The sequence below is a fragment of the Ceratotherium simum genome, chromosome 1 (genome assembly GCF_057802395.1).
Source record: "Ceratotherium simum simum isolate JZ-2026a chromosome 1, ASM5780239v1, whole genome shotgun sequence".
NCBI classification, from domain to species: domain Eukaryota; kingdom Metazoa; phylum Chordata; class Mammalia; order Perissodactyla; family Rhinocerotidae; genus Ceratotherium; species Ceratotherium simum.
The window spans coordinates 96,310,958-96,333,545 of record NC_141900.1 but is presented as its reverse complement, the minus strand read 5'-3'; the positions used below and the strand labels follow the sequence as shown (position 1 = coordinate 96,333,545).

General features: G+C 41.4%; 1 protein-coding gene across 3 annotated transcripts in view; it reads left to right on the top strand.

The window, feature by feature from the left end:
* DENND11 (DENN domain containing 11) overlaps positions 1 to 22,588 on the top strand; it is a 42,595-nt gene that overhangs the window by 7,569 nt on the left and 12,438 nt on the right. For all 3 annotated transcript variants that reach the window (XM_087431842.1, XM_004430686.3, XM_087431850.1), the window contains exons 2-4: positions 7,138 to 7,237; positions 8,210 to 8,368; positions 18,638 to 18,791. In XM_087431842.1, the coding sequence (XP_087287968.1) occupies positions 7,138 to 7,237; positions 8,210 to 8,368; positions 18,638 to 18,791 (413 nt within the window). The remainder of the gene's footprint in view (positions 1 to 7,137; positions 7,238 to 8,209; positions 8,369 to 18,637; positions 18,792 to 22,588) is intronic.

Below are 22,588 nucleotides of genomic sequence, written 5' to 3'. Positions count from 1 at the left end.
ATGACATTTTATTTCTAAATACTTCAGTATAAATCTCCTAAGAATAAGGCCATTTTCCTGTGTAACCACAATATCATTACTGCCCCTAGGGTAAATAACCCAGGTTAAATCATCTATTATCTTTTTTTAAAATTAATTTTACTTTTTGAGCAATTTCAGGTTTACAGAAAAACTGAGCAGAAAGCACAGAGAATTCTGGAATACCACCTTCCCCCTCCCCCAGACAGTTTCCTATATTATTAACATCTTGCATTGTAATGCGAGGTATATTTGTTACAATTGATGAACCAACTCTGATGCATTATAATTAACTAAAGTCCATAGTTTCTATTAGGGTTCACTCTTTGTGTTGTACATTCTATGGGTTTTGAAGAACACACAATGCTATTTATTCACCATAACAGTGTCATGCAGAATAGTTTTACTGCCCTGAAAATCCTCTGTGCTCCACCTATTCATCCCTCCTTACCCCCTGATCTTTCTACTATCTCTATAGTTTTTCCTTTTCCAGAATGTCACATAGTTGGAATTACACAGTATATAGCCTTTTCAGACTGGCTTATTTCACTTAGCAATATGCATTTACGGTTCCTCTATGTCTTTTCATGACTTGATAGTTCATTTCTATTTATTGCTGAATAGTATTTCATTGTATGGCTATCCCACAGTTTGTTTATTCATTTACCTATTGAAGGACATCTTGGTTGCTTCCAGTTTTTGGCAATTATAAATAAAGCTACTATAAACATTCATGTACAGGCTTTTGTGTGGACATGTTTTCAACTTTGTGAATACAAAGGGGCAGGATTGCTGGTAAGAGTATGTGTAGTTTTGTAAGAAACGGCCAAACTCTTCCAAGGTGGCTGCACCATTTTGCATTCTCACCAGCAGTGAATGAGAGTTCCTGTTGCTCCACATCCTCACCAGCATTTGGTGTTTTCTGTGTTTTGGATTTTGACCGTTCTAATAGATGTGAGGTAGTATCTCGTAATTTGCAATTCCCTGACGACATATTGATATTGCTCATGTTTTCATATGCTCATTTGCCATCTATATATCTTCTTTGGTGAGATGTCTGTTCAGATCTTTTGTCTATTTTTTTAAATTGGGCTGTTTGTTTTCTTAATGTTGAGTTTTAAGAGTTCTTTGTGTATTTGGGATATAAGCCTTTATCAGATATGTTTTTGCAAATATTTTCTACCAGTCTGTGGCTTGTCTTTTTATTCTCTTAGTAGTGTCTTTCACAGATCAGAAATTTTTAATTTTAATGAAGTACAACTTACCGATCTTTTTTCTAAATGGATCGTGCTTTTGGTGTTGTTAATCTAAAAACTCATTCTAAACCCAAGGTCACCTAGATTTTCTCCTGTAATCTTCTAGGAGTTTTATAATATTGTTTTTTACATTTAGGTATACTATTTATACTGAGTTAATTTTTGTGAAAGGTGTAAGGTCTGTGTCTTGATTCATTTTTTCGCATGTGAAAGTCCAGTTGTCCCAGCACCATTTGTTGAAAAAACTGTCTTTGCTCTGTTGTATTGCTTTTGCTCTTTTGGCAAAGTTGCATTGACAATATTTGTGTGGGTCTATTTCTGGGCTCTCTATTCTGTTCTATTGATCTATTTTTCTAATCTTTCACCAATACAACACTGTCTTGATTACTGTAGTTTTATAGTAAGTCTTAGAATTGGGTATTATTAGTCCTCCAACTTTGTCTTCAGTATTGTGTTGGCTATTTTGGGCCTTTTGCCTTTCCATATAAACTTGAGAATTAATTTGTCAGTATCTCCAAAATAACTTGCTGAGATTTTGATTGAGATTGCATTGAATCTATAGCATAAACAAATGTGAAATTCCCTATGCTCAAATGCTTCCCTAGTATATCAGTTGTGTTGACACAAATTCCACAAGCCTTATATCAGAATTGACTATATAAGATATAGATATACCTTTTTTTTTCCTGAGCCATTTGAAAGTAAATGCAGACATGGTGATACTTCACTCCTCGATACTTGAGTATAAACCTCCTAAGAAGGACATTTTCCTACATAACCACAATATCTTTACTCCTAGGGTAATTAACATTAATTCATTAATTAGCTTTTTAAGAACATGCCTGTCCTCAATAAAACTTTACATTTTTTTTAATTTACCATCTTAACCATTTATTTTTATTTTTATTTTTATTTTTTTGTGAGAAAGATCAGCCCTAAGCTAACATCCATGCCAATCCTCCTCTTTTTGCCAAGGAAGACTGGCCTTGAGCTAACATCTGTGCCCATCTTCCTCCACTTTATGTAGGACGCCGCCACAGCACGGCCTGAGAAGCGGTGCGTCAGTGCGCGCCTGGGATCCGAACCCCGGGCTGCCAGCAGTGGAGCGTGCGCACTTAACCGCTATGCCACGGGGCCGACCCCCATTTCCTTTTTTTTAATGCCCATACTGTCCTGTGCTAGGCACTGTGTTCTGTTGGGGTGTGAAGATAAACAAGCAAAGTGCCTGCCTTTAAGAAGTTCAGTCTCCTGGGGAAACAGACATCTAAGACAGTGATTATATTAGGCTGGGATGAGGACCATAATAGCTTTTATCTACTTCCCATTCATCCAAGGAATGTGTCAGCAGAAATGTTGTTCCTGTGGGAGAAAGATAACTATTCCCAGAGTGGTGTTCTGGAGCTAGTGCTCCATTCCATGATTTGCCAGCCTGACCCTCATGGACCTTTCTTCCCATCCCAGAATGGCTTGCATCCATCTAGAGGTGAAGAGTGTAACTCACAGGATGTCATTCAGTACAATGAGGATTGGCCAGGCACAGAGGACAAGGAGGAAGGCTTTGAGAACTAGGCTAAGGAATGGAGATTTCATTCTACAGGTCAACTATATTAAGTAGGACATGGGTTTAGCCGTGAATACCAGAGATGCAAATTAACAGTGGCTTAATCAAGACAGGAGTTTATTTCTTTTTTATGTAACAGTCAGGAGATAGCTGGCCCAGGGCTGGAATGTTGGCTCAGATCCATGAGGTCATCTAGGGACCTAGACTCATGTTGGCTGTTGCTCCATCATCCCCTCTAGGATATGTAGGCTGATGCTTTCATCTGCATGATTCAGGATGGCTCGTCACCACATCCACATTCCAGGCAGCAGTATGGAGGAAAGGGCAGCATACTCCTTTTCCTTAAGACACATTTTGAAACTACACACCTCACTTCTGTCCACATCCTATTGGCCAGAATTTACTCATGTAACCATACCTATATGCAAGAAAGTATGGAGAAACATTGACATCATTTGGAAGGCCATGTGCCAAGCTAAAAATAGGAGGTTCTATAAGGAAGGAAGAGTGGATACTGAGGGTCAACTTGCAGCCCCTTATATACTAGCTTTTCTTAAAAAAAAAAAAAATGCCTTCTGTAAAATTGGTCTCTTAAGATGCTCCTTAAAATGGGTTTATTGACCAAATAATTGTGGAAACATTAAACATTGATCTTACAGAGATTCACAATGCAGAGTAACATATTAAAGGCTCTGAGAAGTTCTGCAGTAAAGGAATGTGTCCATCGTTATTTAACTTAAACAAAGGTTGTTTGGCCAAAATCCCATTTTAAAATTTTGTTTTAAACGTGAATGGAACTTGAGGGTATTATGTTAAGTGAGATAAGCCAGACAGAGAAAGACAAACACTGTATGATTTCACTCATATGTGGAAGATAAACAAATACATGGACAAAGAGAACAGGTTAGTGGTCCCCAGAGGGGAAGGGGGTTGGGGGGTGGGCATAAGGGGTAAAGGAGAACATACATATGGTGACTGACAAATAATAATGTACAACTGTAATTTCACGTTATAAACTTATTATGACACCAATAAAAATTTTAAAAAATTAAAAAAATTTTTGTTTTATTTTTTGTAGAATCTCAACTAACATGAGCTTTGGGAAATACTGCTTTGTGAATTATTGAAGGTTCCTTAGTTTACAGTAATGCAAACATTTTTACAGCAGTTCTACTCCTAGGGAAATGTGTCCATATTGTCAGTTAAGGTTTAATCAAAGAAACAGAACCACTAAGAGATGCATAAAGAGATTTATTGCAGGAATTTGATCCTATGCAGTTGTGGGAGCTGGTTAGACTATCTGCGTAAGGCTGTTGTCTTTGTGTCTGATGATGTAGCTTGCAGTCCTCTGGGCGGGCAGTTGTGGAAGAAGAGAGTAAGGCTGGGAAGAAGGAGAACAAGCTGGAACTCATGAGGGTGGGTGGGAACCCGAGCCAGTCTGTCACTGCCTCCAGCTTTAATGATGTGGGTGTCCTGATGAAGCTGATGCCCTTCATTATGGAACTAAGCACACACCTGGCTTAGGAGTCAGAGAAGCTGCAAGAGGATCCAGGGAAAAGTGAATCCAGCATCAGCAGGCCTGGCTGCTACACGCCCACCCCAACCGCAGTGTGGTGAGCCTGTAGATGAGCAACAACACATATCAGCTGCTTGATGCTCCTGCATCGACCTTCTGATGTAAACATGATGTGGCTTCTGCCTCACTTCTGCCTTGCCAGTCTCAACTGGAAACGTCCAAGGAAGAGAATTCTGAGAAACATAGTCCGGCCTAGCCAGGTGGACTCATTGCAGAGCCACCACACGTGTGTTCACAGATGACAAGTAAGGATTCTTTACAGCATTGCTGTTTGTAATGGCTTCAAGTTGGAAATAAGCTAAATGTGCATCAACAGTTAAGTAGATAAATAGTGTTACATGCACAGAATGGAGGTAATAAATGAATAAACTATTGCTACGTGAATCAACATGGATGAATCTTGCAAAAAATATTGAGCAAAAGAAGACAGACAAAAGAATGCAAACTATGATTGCATTTATGCAAATTTCAAAAAAAAAAATAGCAAAGCTAATTTATGATATTAGAAGTCAGGATAATAGTTACCTTTGAGAGAGAGTTAATGCCTTGGAGGGGGCACAAGAGAGGCTTCTGACGTGCAGATAACGTTCTGCTTCTTATCTGGGTGCTGGTTACAGAGGTATGTGCACATTGTGGAAATTCATGATTTGTGCACTTTTCTATACTTCAGTACAAAGATTAGATGAGTTATAACAGGTTATTGAGTAACCATGGACAGGCTAAGTTGAAGGACAGAAACTACACTAGACCTAGTGGACCCAGTATGGAGTGGCACGGGGAGAAACAAGGTAGCCGATACTGGAAGAGGCAGGTTAGGTGAGTGAGCAGAGGAGAGTCTACCTGAGGGTCATGGCAGCTCCATCCCAGGCTGTCCCTTTCCTGGGTTGGCCATCTGTTGCCATCATGAAGGGTTAAGACTGTGTACACAGAGGCCCAAGGAGGGCTGCTGACTTCTGGGGCTCATCAGCAGAGTCACCTGTGTGGCATGAGAAGGGATTGTGATTCTGTAGGTCTGGGGTAGATACCTGGCACCTTTTTAAGTTTCCTAGGTGTCCTGATGCGCTCCACAGGACGTGGATGTGGACATGGATGGTAGGGGAAAGACAGGAACGTGGGGGAACGTGGTGCTCAGAACCTTACCCTTGTCCCCAAGCTCAGCCCTCTTTCAGAGTGCAGCCTGCTTTTTCTTGTCTTCCGTCCTGACAGACACAACATTGTTCTAGCCTTTCTATTTGTGAAATCTTAATTCCCTTTTTCATGCTTTCTGTTTTAGCTCACTCATTAGTTGGTTGGATTCATGATTCCTCTCTTTTTTTGTGTGTGTGAGGAAGATCAGCCCTGTGCTAACATCTGCTAATCCTCTTTTTTTTTTTTTTTTTTGCTGAGGAAGACTGGCCCTGGGCTAACATCCGTGCCCATCTTCCTCCACTTTGTATGGGACACCGCCACAGCATGGCTTGCCAAGTGGTGCATCGGTGCGTGCCCGGGATCTGAACTGGTGAACCCTGGGCCACCGCAGCGGAGTGTGTGCACTTAACCACTTGCGCCACTGGGCTGGCCCCTTCATGATTCCTCTCTTGACAGCAAACTATTTTAAAGTACTTTAGGCTATTGAATATGGGTTTGGAGAACCCTCTGATGTCTGTTGTGTTTGGAGCCTGGATTGTGTGTAGGTAGACTGAATATGCAATACCTCTGATGAACAGTTCTCTGAAAGCGTTGTCTGGGATTATTGATGGTAGTTCTAATGCCTAGGAAATTAGGATTTGGAGTGTTGATAAGTTTGTTCTAAAACAAAATCTCACAAGTAGTTAGTATTTTTAGTTTGAAAAATTTTAAATATGCATGAAAATAGGGAATATTCTATAGTGTTCTCTGAAGTCTCCAGGTAACACTGCTATTGTGCGATTCTCTGATGCCCTCAGACTGATGGGTGCTTGTCACTGCTCCGTTCTAAAATCCCACGTTTTCTCTGTCAAAGCATTTACCCCCCCGGAACTGTAATCGCTGGTCTCCTTGTTTATCTGTTTATCTCTGAACGCTAATCTCTTTGAGGTCAGGGACTATGTCTTCTTCTGCAAGCAAAGAACTTATGGTTGAACCTTGGAAAAGGGCCTCATTTGGGGAGAGAGGAGAAAGAGTTGGGGAAGGAAGCAGAGCTACATTGATCAGAGAAGTAGGAAAAGAACCAAAATAGCATTTTATTTTGGGAATCAAGGAAAAAGGAGAAATTTTTGAGGAATTATCAAATGCCACAAAGAGGTCAATGAGAATGCAAATTAAAATAAGAAGAGTTTGAGTTTGTCAAAGTCATTAGTGGCTGTAAAAAAGATGAGATGGAAGCAAGATCTCAAGGGCTTGAGGAGAGACTACGAGATGAGGAAATGGGGGTAGAGGGTAAGAAACAAGCTCTTAGAAGTGAGGCCGTGACAGGAAGGAGATTTGGAAATGGCTGAGCAAAATGGCAGAACCAAAGATGACGTCCTGTCTAGAAAGGAGAACCGTGTTCACCTGAAGGCAGAGATGGGAGGTTCCCTTAATGCCCCTCTGGAGTGACTCAGGGATTCTGCCAGCACGTGGGTGATGGATGAGATGAGCCACTTGAGCATCTTGGTGGTGGAGTCAGCGGTACATTTAGTGAGAAACCACTTGTGCTCAGCCCTGCACTAAGCCCTTTTCTTTGAATGATTTGGTTCCTTTTCACTTGTATCCTCCGTTTCCCACAGGGAACATGGTGGAATGGTGCTTACCTCAAGATATAGACCTTGAAGGTGTGGAATTCAAGTCTATGGCCAGTGGGTCCCATAAAATTCAGTCTGATTTCATGTAAGTACTTCTGGATGTAAGTCTTCTCTGTATGATTTCCTCCCCCTTCAGACTTCCCCCAGAGCATAAGGGCTCTTATAAGGGTGTCTTCAGGGTGTGTAAATGCCCTTAAAATATATGTGTAGATTTGTGCGTTTATGTCAATTTTCTAGCAAGAAAGTCCCTAGCTTTTATTAGGTTCTCTGTGGTTTTCATGACCCAAAAAAGTTAAGAACTCCTACCATCGAGGTTCTTCTCTTTCTAAGAAATTATTGGACCTCACTAGAGCTTTGGCTTCAATGAAAGAATGGAGTTTCAGTTCAGTTTGGATTAACTTAAGACGCTTATGGGCTCAACCTTGAAATTCTAACTTGAAGTCAGGCCAGTTTATAGTCCTGCGTAATTAAGCTTCTTGTGAGGAGGAGCAAACGGAATGAACGCAAAGGTCATGAGGTAATCTTCTCATTGGGCTGGAACCATGACTGATACAAGTGTGGGAAAGGGGAAGGAAGTAAAATGACAGCTCTGGTCATATGCTCTATTAAAAATATCAGAGACTCAGGAAGTGAGGAAAGAACCAACGCTGTTTATGCTAATAAAACAGAGTATTGGTTCTGGGCAGCCCTGAGGATGAATCTTTGTTTTGGGTCTGCCATCAAGTCATTAGTTGTTACGCAGGAGAGAAGGGGTGGATCCATGGTCATGGGTGATTGAGCAGCAGGCTTGTCGCAGATCAAGTCCTGGCTCCAGCTGGGTGACCCTGGGCGGGTTCCATAATCTCTGAGCCTTGGTGGTCTCCTCTGTGAGCTTGGGTGGTTGAGGCTAATTGTTCTCCTGAGATTCTGAAAGTTATTTTCAGGCTGAGCTTTCTCATCTGGAGCCCTGGACACAGTTACTGCTTTTGTTTGGGACTGCATCTCAAAGAAGAAAGCAGAGCAAGACAAAATTTCTCTCTCTGACTTCGAGCCACACTACACATTTGATCTATTGTAGCTATTTCCGAAAGGGGCCCTTCTTCGGCCTGGCCTGCTTTGCCAACATGCCCGTGGAAAGCGAGCTGGAGCGGGGTGCACGTATGAAGTCTGTGGGCATCCTCTCTCCATCCTACACCCTGCTGTACCGCTACATGCACTTCTTGGAGAACCAAGTTCGGTACGTGGCCCACATACACGTGCGGGGAGGCAGCTGGTGTGTATGTGATGAGCCCTCAGAGACAGAGGTTGTGTGCCAAAACAACAGATGCCTTTCCAAGAACATCCGTGGCCGTGTTTCATGCCTCAGGTGGTGGTCTTTGTGTTTCAACCCAAGTCCTGCATAATGATTCTTTATACTGTAATGGAAGCTGGGGTAGATTTTGCTTTCAGTTTATATCATCATCAATTTTGTTTTATTAAATAATTTGTTGACATGTACGTGATCTTTGTTTACCCTAAAGCTGCAATAATTACCTCCTTGCCCCAGGTAGGTAAAAAGCTAAATTTTTTAACCTAATTGCTTATTATTTGGGGTAATAGGAAGGGGATTTTTAACAGAGGCAGCAAAACTGTGAGTTATTTCGTGTTTTTTCATTATACAAGTAATTTAATTTCATTTCAGATTTTGAGGGAGAAATCTATCCCTAATCCCTGAAGCACTGTTAAAATTTTAGCACATCTGCCTGTTTTCTGGTATGCGTGTGTGTGTACTTTAAAAAATATATACTTGGCATCATACTGTATACACAGTTTTATAGACTCTACTTTTAAAATTTATCATTATTTTGATTTTTTTATATAACATAATCTTTCTTGACCATCACCTTTGAAAGAACGTGAAGTTTATTGTTTGTGGGAAAAAATTTTTATTATTTTAAAATTTATAATCAAGTAAAAATTAATTTTTAAAAATACTCCCAAATCTTAACCCTTAGAGAGATATCCTTTGTCAATATTCAGTGAATGCCATTCTAATATAGAAATACTTTTACAAAAATAAGATTAATATTTTATGAAGATTTAATTTTATCAAATAAGCTAGTTTGAAATATATTAAATTTCATTTTACTTGTATATATCAGAGGAAAGGAGTAAATAAAACTGAAGGAATTGTCAAACTTTAAGTGAATATTTTTTCACTATAAGGTATATTATTTCTTGAAATATTCCCCCACAGTTAAGAAAAAAGGTTATGAAAAACATGAAAATAGGGTGTCATTCTTATTTTATCGAGAAATAACATATATACAGCAGGGTGCACAAATCTTTGTATAGGTGTCATTGGTCTTGTTGTTGTTGTTTTTGGTGAAGAAGATGAGCCCTGAGCTAACATCTATTGCCAATCCTCCTCTTTTTGCTGAGGAAGATTGGCCCTGGGCTAACATCCATGCCCATCTTCTTCTACTTGATATGGGATGCCTGCCACAGCATGGCTTGATAAGCAGTGCATAGGTCCGCGCCTGGGATCCAAACCTGTGAACCTCGGGCTGCTGTAGTGGAGCACGCGAACTTAACCACTACTCCACTGGGCTGGCCCCTCATTGGTGTTTTTAGGATGTATTTCAACTGTAGACAGAGTCTGTTCTTATACTTCTTCCCAGCACCTCTCCTGTCTTCATATCTCAATTATTAAATATTGCTAGATTTTTTACATTTAGTTCTGTAATTATAATCCCACTGTTCTTAAGTCTCAGTTATATGTTTATGACCACATCCCGGGCTTAACTGTGGCTTGCTGCATTCCTGAATTCCTGATTTGATTTATTTCTTGGTTGGTTGGATTTTGCCATCAAGCCCTTTTTTTGGCCCCCATGAAAGGATCATGCGTGCTGCCTTCCCTGAAATTTTGCGTGCTTGATAATGTGGGTCTGTTACCTTTACTCTTGGCTGGGTATAAACCTCTTGACTCTTTCTTCCTCTCAGGATGCTGTAAATATTGCTCTGCTGTCTTCTGATACTGGTTGTTTCCGGGAAGTCTCTTCTGTCTAGATCCCTATAGATTCTTTCTTTATCTGTGATGTTTCTAAACTTTTATTTTCTGGGATAGTTTGTCCCTTTTGATCTATAGATATGTCTTTTATTTTTAAATCAAGAACTTTTCCTTCTGTAATAAAATATTCAACTTTTCTATTCTATCTTTTCCCTTCTTCAGGAGTACCAGTTATATATATGTTTTCTCTCCATTGTCCTTCATGTTTATCATTTTGATGAGTATTTTAATAGCTCTTTAATGCTACAGCTGTCCCATAAGCTTACTTGATTATTCCCTATGGTTGAGCATTTAGCATGGTTCTAATTTCTTTTTTTAACTGCTCCTCTACATTTTGGAGCTGTGGCGAACACCTTCATGAATATATCTTTTTCTGTATTTGAAATATTTCCTCAGTTTTGTGTCTTAGAAGTAATATTATGGAGTTAAAAAAAGCAAAAAAGGACGTTTTTATTGGGATCCTGTTACTTTTTAAAAATTATTCCTTTTGAAAAAATTAGTTTCCCAAGTAGGCAATACATTCTCATGGTTCAAAAGCCAAAAATCGTAAGGAGGTTTTATATTAGTTAGGGTTATGACTAAGTGGCAATAGCAGACGCCCCAAATTCAGTGGCTCAAATAAGATAGAAGGCTCTCTCTCTCGTGTGTAACAGTCTGGAATAGACAGGTGATCAAGGTGGGTGGCCTGCTGTTTCATGCAATCGTTCAGGGACCCACGCTTCTTCTCTCTCATTGTTCCACCAAATCCTGAGAGTGTTTTCTTTTTACTTCTTTTTTTTTTTTTTTTTAAGATTTTATTTATTTTATTTTTTCCCCCCAAAGCCCCAGTAGATAGTTGTATGTCATAGCTGCACATCCTTCTAGTTGCTGTATGTGGGACTCGGCCTCAGGATGGACGGAGAAGTGGTGCCTCGATGCGCACCCGGGATCCGAGAAGTGGTGCCTCGATGCGCACCCGGGATCCGAACCCGAGCCACCAGCATTGCAGCGCGCGCACTTAACCACCAAGCCACAGGGCCGGCCCTCTTTTTACTTCTAAGATGTTCTTCTCAAGTGTTCAAAGCTGCTCACCACTACTGTGTCTGCATTCCAGCCCACAGGGAAGAGGGAATGACCCGGAAGTTGCATACATCACTTCTCATTCCACTGTTAAGTTCTCCATTGCAAAGACACACCTAACAGCAAAGGCGACTGGGGTAGTTAGTCTCTAGGTGGGTCACCCTGTGACCAGTTAAAATTCTGGGGCTTCTGTTACAAACAGGGAGAAGAGACAAATGGATTTTCAGAAAAAATTAGCAGCCTCTGCTTCACTTTTCCCCTCTGACCCGCTACGTATCTGTGTGTACTCCTCTTCCCATACAGAGAGGACGTTCCTCCCACCCCAAGAGAGACATCCTAGAGGCTCATCCAGTTAATGCCTCCAGTCTAAGATCCAGGATTTCTGTGTGATATGAGGCAATCCTTTTCATTAGATCAGCATATGGTTCTTCTTATCCTGAAAACCTATAAAAGAATAGACATGTCCATCCACTCCTTACTTCCCAAATGCAACATGGAAGATAGAGTAGAAACCACAATACACACTCCTATTTGGAAAAGGGAAAAATGAGAAATAGAAGCTGTCATTAGTCCATAACAATAATGAAATTCTGTTGAGCAGGGATTGCAAAGACTCCTTGTCCTGGCAGAGCAGTATGCTCCTTGGCTAAACCTTGGCTCTGCTCTTTAGAATCCCCTTGTCCATTTTCCTCCATGGCTCCTGGCTTTGCCTTCTAGGAGGTTCTTTATCCATTTTCTACCACAACCACTTCTGAAGCTGGCATTGAAGAACATGCCCTTCTTGAGGCTGCATAGCTTTAGAACGTGTTTCCTGCTGGTGTAGGTTTGGGAGACATTTAAGGGTTGAGAACTCACGAGCTTTTTTAGGGCAGGCATGTGACAATACGGATCCCTCAAAAACTAAATAGGCTTCTGGTCTGTTTGCTTCCACTTGGTTCTAGGTAAAAGTATCCACCGTCAAAGACCTCTTTTGGGTCTTAATTTTTAAGTCAGGGGACTGTAGGTTAGTTACTGGTATCTGTTCTTGGCCTATCCGTCTTTTCCTTATTTCAACGGTAACTGCCTTGAGGCGGTACCCTAAATCTGATCTTTACAAATGGGCCGACTCCTGTATCTGGCCAAGAATATGTTATAGAGGCTTTGAAAGAAATTTTTATTTCCTGCTTTAAGGGTGCAAAAGCAATTGGCTTTTGCAGTCCCATGGGGTCCCAAATGATTGAAGTCTCAACTAATTTATATTGCAGAACTCAGTACATACTGCCCTGAGGCTATATTTCCTTCCATTTCTCCTTGCCAACTGGCCAATTTTCATCTTACTCTTATAGTAGCTCACTAAAAATAAGGCGCAATCAACATTCTATTTTTAACACCTTCCCCTAAAATTACAAGTTCAGATGACACAGGGCCTGTCTTTCAAGTTACTGAAGTTCTAGCAAATGTCTGTCTTCAGTATAACAAGGGTTACGAGCTTTCTAGTCTGCAATATCTATTTTCTTACCACCTTCCCTTACCAGCTGCTAAGTCAATGTCACAGTGTGGTTTTTGATACTGTAGTAACTCATTTCTAGGTATCATTTTCTGCTTTAGCTAGAGTACAGGTTAAGTTGCTGCAAGAGAGAGACCCAAAATACAGTGACTCAAACAAGATAGAAGTACAGCTTTTCTAGCATGACGGTCCCCAAGGGAGAGCAGCAGTCCAGTCTGGTAGGTGGCTCTGTTCCCCTGGGTCATCCTGGGACCCAAGTCTTTCTGTCTTTTATTCTGCCATCTCCTAAAGTATTGTCCTCTTATACATTGTAGAAGCTGACTCACCATTACCATGTCATGTCCCAGGCTGCAGAAAGGGGAAAGACACAGGAATCCCAGAAGTTGAACACATCACTTCTGCTCACATTTCATTGGCCAGTTCTTAGTTATTAGCCATACCTAGCAGCAATAAAGTCTGGGAAATGTGGTCCTTAACTGGGTGGCCATATGACCAGCTAAAATTGGAAGGTTCTAATACTAAAGAAAGAAGAGGCAGTCTCTACCACTGGCATAAAATGAAAAGTCTTCACCCAGTTCCCACATCCATCCATTAATCCCAGTAATCACTGTTAATTTCTTATATATCTTTCCAAAGTTTGTGAATATGTATATACAAATAAAAGTGTATATTCTTATTTTCCCCCTTTTCATACAAAGGTAACATGTTATATACATGTTTTGTACCTTGCCTTTTTCATTCAACAGTGTGTCAGGGAGATCTTCTCATATCAGTACATGGAGAGTGTCTTCATTGATTTTCACAGTTGTGTTATGTGCCGGTTATAGAAGAACTGTGCTTTCTTTATCAAGGCTCCTATTGATAGACGTTTGGTTGTTTCCAGTCTTGTACTCTTACAGATATGCTCACTGAATACCCATGAACAAGTATCATTTCACACATGAGCGGAATATGTGTACATTCAATTTCCAGAAGAAAAACTGGTGGTTCAAAGGGTATATGTATTTGTAATTTTAATACATATTGTCAAATTGCTTCCCATAGAGATTTTACCATTTTGCATGCCCAACAGGAAAGCAGGAGAATGCTGTTTCCTCACAACATTGCCAACACAAAAATAAAACTTTTTGATTTTTGGCATTATGGGTAACACATGGTACATAAGTATAGATTTAATTCGCCTTTTTCTTATAGGTGACATTGAACACCTTTATGTATGTTTGAGTCATTTGTCTCTCCTGTGAACTGTTTCTAGCCTTTGCTACTCTTTTTTTTTTTTTTTGGTTGTTGTCCTTTTCTTATTAATTTCTAGGAGTTCTTCGTATAATAGATTTGTTCTTTGTGATATAAAGTAAAAATATTTTTCCACTTTGTCATTTGGCTTTTAACATTTTTTGTGATGCAGATGCTTTTGTTCGTTGAATTCATTAATCTTTTTATGGCTTCAAGCTTTTGAGTCATAACTAGAAAGGTTTTCCAGCTTGGTGATTAAAGAGGGCTCGAGGTAACATGAGACAAGAGACTTACATGAGACAGTTTGAGGAAAAGAAAGAAGCATAGTGAGGTGAGCTCAGCTCTAGGCAGAGATAGTACTTGACTGCAGCGGTGACTTTTGTATAAATTAATAGACTTGATTTCTGCAAACACCAAATCAGTGTTTTGTGTTCATTCTTTCTTTTGATATCCCAAATTTATTTATTAGGATTTCATCCATAAGTCTTGGCTGTAATATCTCTCTAGTTAGAGAGTCCTTTCTATGACTATTTTTTATTAATCAGAAGATATTGGAGAACTACTTTATAATTAAAAATTTTTAAAAATAAATTAGAAAAAGGAAGAGGAAGCATTATAAAATAAAAGGGACTTAAGACATATAACCACATTTTTGGAGCTTGCTTAGATTGTGATTCAAACAACCAACTATAAAATAACATTTGGGGGCCAGTTGGTATAATTTGAATGTGGACTGGGTATTAATTTATCTTATGGCATCATTATTCATTATTTAGGCAAGGTAATGGCATGGTGGTGATGTTATTTTTTAGGTAGACTTTATCAGTGAGAGATGTACAGTGAAGTATTTAAGGGTAAAATGTTATGATGTGGGATTTGCTTTAAAACATTTCCGGGGGGGGCCGGCCCCGTGGCTTAGCGGTTAAGTGCGTGCGCTCCGCTGCTGGCGGCCCGGGTTCGGATCCTGGGCGCGCACCAACGCACCGCTTCTCTGGCCATGCTGAGGCCGCATCCCACATACTAGAAGGATGTGCAGCTATGACATACAACTATCTACTGGGGCTTTGGGGGAAAAAAAAAAAAAAAAACATTTTGGGGGAAAAAGTGGTGTGGGGGGGTGTGGTATAGATGTAATTGTATTGATAAAATATTGGTCATTGTTGAAGCTAAGTGATGGACACATGGAGTTCATTATTCTCTTCTTTCTGCTTTCTGTGTGTGTTTGAAAATTTCCATAATGAAAAGTTTAAAAAGACGAAATATAAAATTAACATATAGTTATTGTAGAAAACTTTGAAAAAGAGAGAAAAGCTCAAAGAAAAAACGAACATAATCCCACTAGCCAGAGGTCTCTGCTGTTAACATTTATATCCTTCTAATCTTTTTCCCATGTATAAATATGTGTATATACATTAATTTAAAAAAAAAAGAATACTGAAGTCATTCAATATCTAAATTTTCTAAGTTGGTATGTTAACCTTCCGGTATATCATGAATAATAGTTGTCAACATCATTTTGGTGGTTTCACAGCATTTCAATATATAGATGTATCACAATTTATTTAATTATTTCACTGTTATTGGGCATTTAGATTGTTTGTTATTTTCACCACTGTAAACATGAGCATTCTTGTGGGTAAACGATTGTTCGTATACCGTTCTTTAGGCTACATTCCTAGAAATGGAATCATTGGGTCAGAGGGTATGTACAGTGTACAATTTGTAACATATTGCAAGTGACCCTTCGGAAAGGTGGTACCATTTTGTACCTGCACCAGCAGTAAATGGGAATGCCTGTTTTTCCGTATTTGCAAAGCCAGAAGACAGACTAGTTTGGACCAGTAATGAATACACCAGAGTGATGAAGTGTAGTTGTTGCACAGAGGCATCTCTGGTTTTTACACTGGGTGCGTTATTGCCAGGATATGGTAGGGGAAGGTGGGGTTAGTTGCAGTGGGCATCGGCGTGGTCACATAAGCTTCTGTTGTATTGGCGAAGGGGGCTGTGGGCTTAAGGAATATCCCAGTGTCTGGTCCTGCGGGGGAATCCTCGATCTGGCTGTGAAGCCTATGGCTTCAGATCACTAGCATATATCATGCCAGTTATTCTCTAGGTTTTACAGTTTCCATGGCTTCTCTTGGACAGTTTTGAGGGTGGCTTGGCTTACATTTCAGTGTGGTGGTTTCTTCACCTATGCATGCTTTTGGGTAAGATCACCGGGAAGGTCTCTTTTTGCATCATCTTTGAAGACCAGCTTACCTTTCAGTACTATCAGCCTTGTTTCAATGCCTTTTGGTTTATCTTGGCTTTGTGGTTTGGCGATCAATCTTGTTTATTGCAAAATCTGCAGTGTGTTTACATTTTGTGAGTTTCATACAACAGCTGTTTAACATTTATCCAGGAACTGCTAATTTATGTTTATGTCTATGTTTGTATAGTTCTGTAGTCCCTGTTATTGCCTTGTTCTGTTCCATCAGTCAGTGATCGCTCAGGCTATCAGAGGACAGGACCCTGAAACTACCTTTTTGAACTTAATTGTCTTTGTGTTATTTTGTATTAACCAAACTTTCATCAATTTGACACACATCCCTGAAGAGTATCTGAAACCTGCCATCTTCTCAGAATAGTCAAATACGGCTTAGCCACCATGGACTTCCCATCTGGCACATGAACATTTGTAAAAGTGAAAGGAATGATTATAAGCACACCCCCTTCCCATAGTCACTTATTGTTATGTCACATGACTGCCACCTTGTGCAAAGCTTAAAATAGAATGTATAGGAATCCCCAAATTACAGAGCTATCATTCAGAGAGAAACTGATTTTAGTAATCATTTTTTGAATGTATTTGATGTGGATTTTTTTCTTTTTAAAATGTAAATTTGCCTGAAGGTCTCTTTTGGGGCTTGCCCTGAATCTTCCCCATTTACCCACTGTTTCTGAGCCCTCACTGTGGGCCTGGCTAGATGCTGCAGGATAGCTCGGAAGGAAGAAACCTAATGTTTTGTGAGCGTCTGAAATGTGTCACAAACTGTTTGAGGCACTTTTTCTTCTTTATTTCATTTACACCTCAAAATAATATTGAGGTGGTACTATTATCTGCATTTTAAGGAGAGAAAAATAGGTGGATTTTGAAAAGTTTAGCAGCTTGCCTGAGATCTCACAGTGAAGAAGTGGCAGCCTGAAGTGCCACTGAAGAAGTGGCAGCTCCCTGACGTCGGGAGCTGTGAGTCACTCTGGAGTGGAGATGGCTGGAGGGCAGCTGGCTGCCAGTGGGACAAGGAAAATCTTGAATCTGAGCACTTTGTGTCAGCGTTAGGAATAAGCCAACAAATGTCAGGTTGGGGGGATTGCCTGTTGTCCTTGTTCCAGGACCAATCATAATTAGACATGCCTCGCCTTGCTCAATAAAGCTGTCTTCTGATTCTTTTTTATTATTGCAGTATGATGGAAATTGTAGGGCACTGAAAAAGTAAAAATGGGCTAAGAAGGTTTTAGTGCCTTTTACTCCTCCCTATGTTACCTTCCTAGGGCTGCGGTAACAAAGTACCAAAAACTGGGTGACTTAGAACGACAGAAATGTATTGTCTCACGGTTCTGGAGGCTGGAGGCTGTTGGCAGCGTTGGTTCCTCTGAGGCTGTCAGGGAGAATCTGTCCCTTGTCTCTCTCCTAACTTCTGGTGGTTTGCTGGCCGTCTTTGGTGTTCTTGGCTTATGGATGCATCACTGATCTCTGCCTTCACCTTTACATGGCTTTCTTCTTGTGTGTATGTCAGTGGCCCAATTTTCCCCCTTTTTAAGGACACCGGTCATTTTGGATTAGGGGCCACCCTATTATCTCATTTTAACTTGATTACCTCTGTAAAGACCCTATCTCCAAATAAAGACACATTCTGAGGTCCTGGGGATTAGGACTCCAACATATCTTTTGTGGAGGGACACAATTCAACCCAATACACCCCCATTACACATAGTGCCAGACAGTACCCACAGCGCTCCTGGGCTCAGCTTGAGGTGGTGGCCGTTCTCCAGGTGGCCCAGTGCCTCAATGCAGCTTTGTTGGTTTTGGAGTCAGTTGACAGGGCTACCCACAGCCAAGTCTCTGCCGGCCAAGCAGGGTGGGAGTGGGAAAAGAACAGATTCTGAGCTTTTTATTACTTTATTGGTGCAGAAATTATGAGCCCTTAGTGACATCTAGTAATAATTGTTTTCCCTTATTTGAGACATTGAGAGATAAGCTTCCTCTTATTCTTTTATAACAACAAAGAAAGCAAGCAAGCATGATTTCTAGACAAAAAGCAGCGTTAAGCAGGGAATTTGTGATCTTCAAAGTTATCCCTTCTCACAGCCAACAGCCATTCTCTGGGAAGCACACAGTCTTTAGCATACCTTGCTTGAGAACAATAGACATTAGTCATAGTCTGTTAATTCTGCCTGTTTCCCATGAGAAGGAGAATGTGTTCCAAGGCGCTGTCAGGGAGTTTAAGACTCTGCGTTTGAGCTTTTCCTAAGGATCTTCTGTAACACCAAGGGAGGCATCCTGGGCAACTTCAAAAGGGGGTCTTTTTAGTTTATCAGGCCCTTTGCCCCTGAGTGTTCGAGTCTTTGGGGCGGGGGAGTGAGTGGCAGAGCTGCGGCCAGAGCTGTTCTCACTGGGCACGTGTGTGTGTGTTGTGCAGACACCAGCTGGAGACGCCGGGACATTACTCTCATCTGGCTGCGTTCTATGAGGACAAGAAAGGGGTGCTCCATGCTGGTCCCGGGAGAGGCGGCAGCCTGCCCCCTGTCTACTGGCTGCCTTCCATCCACCGATACATGTACCCTGAGATGAAGGTGAGGCCAGCCGTACTCTCACACCGTCCTGGACTTGTGTCTGGGTACAGTAGTTGTTGATTATTTTTTTAATTAACAGGGAATTTATGTCTTAGGCTCATACCCAACGTCTGGTTTTGATAGGATAGGATTGTAACCTAAGCATTTGGGTTCTTTTAAAACATAAGGCAAGTTGTCTTAATATGCTTTCTAGATACTTCAATAATCATGGTGCAAAGCCATATTGATAGGCCAGTTGTGGTAAACTTGTAGGGGGGAAGAGGTGGATTTGATTCTGTTGATTGCTTCAGATATTTTAAAGCCACATACTTGAACTAAAGATGAGTTCCTCCTCCCCCCCCCGCCCCCCCCCCACCCCCGGACACAAGATACGTCAGTGGAAACCTCAGGCTCCGTGATAGAGAAATTACACCATGAGTTTAAGGGAGAACTCTGGGAAGGCAGCTTGGAAGAGAAGTTGCTTCCTGAAGTATTTGGCTAGGCAGAAAGTGAGGGATGCTAATTCCAGATGGAGGGAAGGCATGAGCAGAGGTGGGAGCCACGGTCTGTCACTTTTCCCAGCACCTTCTGTGAGTTAGGCATTCTGCTCTTTATCTGTACCTATTGCAGGATTCTTAAAAGCAAATGCTTTTTTAATCCCTATTTTACAGAAAAACCAGCTGAGGTTTATAGAGGTTCACTGACTTGCTTACGGCCTTATAGCCAGTAGGAGGTAGAGCCAGGATTTAAACACAGGGCTGGTGCTGAGGCCAATGAGCACTCCTACCCCACTCCACTGCCTTTGTGGAGAGGTGGATGTGAGAAGGCACGAGGCAGGTTCACGGGACGTGAGCAGACTAGTTTGGGATTGACTTGTTATGTCAGGGGCCAGGAGAGAAAAGGTTAGAAAAATAGGTTGGAATCAGATCGTAGAGAACCTTAAATACTAGGCCAGGGGATACTAACCCTAATAAGTACCAGTTAGGGTCTTGTCAGGAAAACGCAAACTGTGTTAGATATTCTAAAATAATTCAATACAGGGAATCAGTAACATGGTAATTGGAAGACTGAAGGAGCAAAAAGGAAACGAGGTAATCTATATATTAGTAAATACAGATAGTGGCTTCTAGCCTATTATTAGTTATCTGTTGCTGCATTACAAATTACCCCCAAGTTAATGGTTTGAAACAGTACCTATTTGTTATCTCACAGTTTCTGTGAGTCAGGGATCCAGGCACAGCTTAGCTGGGTCCTCTGCTTCATGTCTTTCATGAGACTGCAGTCAGGGTGTCAGCCAGGGTTGGGGTCTGGTCTGAAGGCTCAACTGGGGAAGTATCCACTTCTGAGCTCATGTCGTTGTTGGGAGGATTGAGTTCCTGGAGGACAGCTGGACTGAGAGCCTCAGTACCTTGCTGGCTGTTTGTCACCCTCAGTTCGTAGCTATGTGGGTCTCTCCAACATGGTAACTTGTTTCATCAAAGCCAGCAAGTGAAAAGTCTGCGGGAAAGATGGAAGTTAAAATCCTTTGTAACCTAACCATGGAAGTTACAGCCCCACAATGTTGCCATATTCTGTTGGTTAGAGGCAAGTTACTCAAGAGGAAGAGGGGATTACATAAGGCTGTAAATACCAAGAGGTGGGGATCACTGGGGGCTCTTAGAGGCTGCCTGCCACACACTCCAGGGCTGGGGTGACAAGGAGAGAGAGGTGACATTATCAAAATGACAGGAGCTTGGAGGAGGGGCCCTGCGCAGCCGTGTCTCAGCTTGCTTAGAAAGGCACACTGTGCACCTGATGATGCTGGACCCTCTGAGGGGTGGGGCTTGGCTGGGGCTAGGGCAGCTGGGAGAAGCTGGAGGCTAGAAACTGAAGAGAATTCCTTCTCCCCTCCTCTTGCCTTCTAGTCTGCAGTCATTGCCCCCCACTGGGAGAACCTCACAAGAAGCCAGCTGGCATGGGAGCCCAGGAAATGTAGTTGGAAGATTTCCCAGCCCCATGGCCTGTGCTGAGAGGCAATAATTAAGAAGCGGTCAGAGGGTTATTAGGGCAATTCTGGGCTTGTGTTGACCAAACCATGCTCTGTCTCTCCACTCCTAACTCGGACCCATTTTTTCCCTCTGAGTCAAATTGCTGGTGGGCTAAGTCCAAACCCACAGGGAGCTGACCAGCCCCTGACCTGGGCGTCCCTGGACTCCTCTCCCCAAGAGGCCAAGAAGGAGAGACAGAGGGCGAAAAAGTAAAATTGCCCTCTGCTTTTGCCTTATTGAGGACAGCTCTTTAGCATAAATGCTAAACCCTAGGATATGCAGGGAAAAGGATACTTTATTAGGCTGCAGATAGAAATGTGAACAGTCTTTTTAAAAAAAAAGTTGTTAGCACTTCTTAAAATTAAAAATACATGTACCCTTTGATCCAGCAATCCCACTTGTTAGGATCTATCCTTTATCTATAAACCACCAGAGTTTCACGATGTCTGTATAAGAATGTTTAATTCAGCATTGTTCAGAGTGGTAAAAAATTAGAATGCCCCGTATGTTATATGGCCACAATGAATATGAATTAGAACATAAGTAGTTGACATGGAATCTCTACCAGGAAGTATTTTTGTGTGAGAATAACAAAGTGCAGAAAACTATATATGGTATGATTACACTTTTGTAAAATAATTACAACCTTGAGTGTAGATAGAGGTAGATACACAAACATGCATCCACGAACATTGGAAAATAGGGATGGGTGTATACTAGGTTATTAACACATCTTTTACCTGGGGGTGAGGTAAGGTACGGAGGGACAATGATTTATATGTGTAAAAAAAAAAAAAAGGAAGGGCTGGGGAAAAAAATGATAGCACTAAAAAAATGGTATATATGAATGATTCCATTGGTCATTTATGGAATATCACATGTATGTACATATAAAGAAATTTCTATGTAAGCTTTCTATTGAAATATAATATTTGTAGCAACAAGTTAAAAAACCGTAGGTATATAGTTCAGTGAATTTTCACAAAGTGAACACGTATAAAGAAAATTTTAAAATGAGTAAAGTTTTAAAGTGGGGGTCAAATCTGAGACTATTGCAGACAAAAAAACCTGGAGACGGGGAGGAAGGAAGGATGACAGCCTCTCTGAGAGGCCCAACAATGGCTGGTAAATGCTCCCCCAGAGAAATGGGAAAGTGGGGGAGAGACAAGGGTGGGGTGGAGCCCCAGGAGCAGATGGATTCCCAGGAAGCGGGGGCAGGTGGAAGACGAGGGATGAAGAGTGAACCCGAGGGGCTTGCCAGCAATGGTTGGGGAGTAAGAAGAGGATAGACGACCTGACATGAAAAGTGGGTGCGGAAATAAAGGTCAGAACTGTGCACGTCAGGAAAAGTTTTCTGTAAAAGCTACAGCAGGACAAGGCTGCGCAAGGAGAAATTGATTTCAATGAAAGCTGGGGAAGTGTCTGTTGCATCCTACAGTTGGATGGGTCAAGTGTGGGAGGGGTGCAATCTTTACAGCTGACTCTTTCAGAAGATAGTAGGTTTGCCTCATTGTGGCTACTTTCCTGGCATAGGCCCAGCACCCCAACTACTTGTGGTTCCAGGAAGTGGCATGTTGTCTCTTGTCTCTGGGCTTTTGCACATGCTGGTTCCTCAGCCAAGAACACTGTCCCTCCATGTGACCCCTTATGTCAAAGCTGACATCACTGCCCCCAGGAAGTCTTCTCCATCAGAATTGGGTCAGGCACACTCCTACAGCCCCCTGCCCTTCTCCCATCACGGCTCTCAGGCTGGGGTTTAATTACTTGTGCACCTGTTTCTCCCACTAGCCT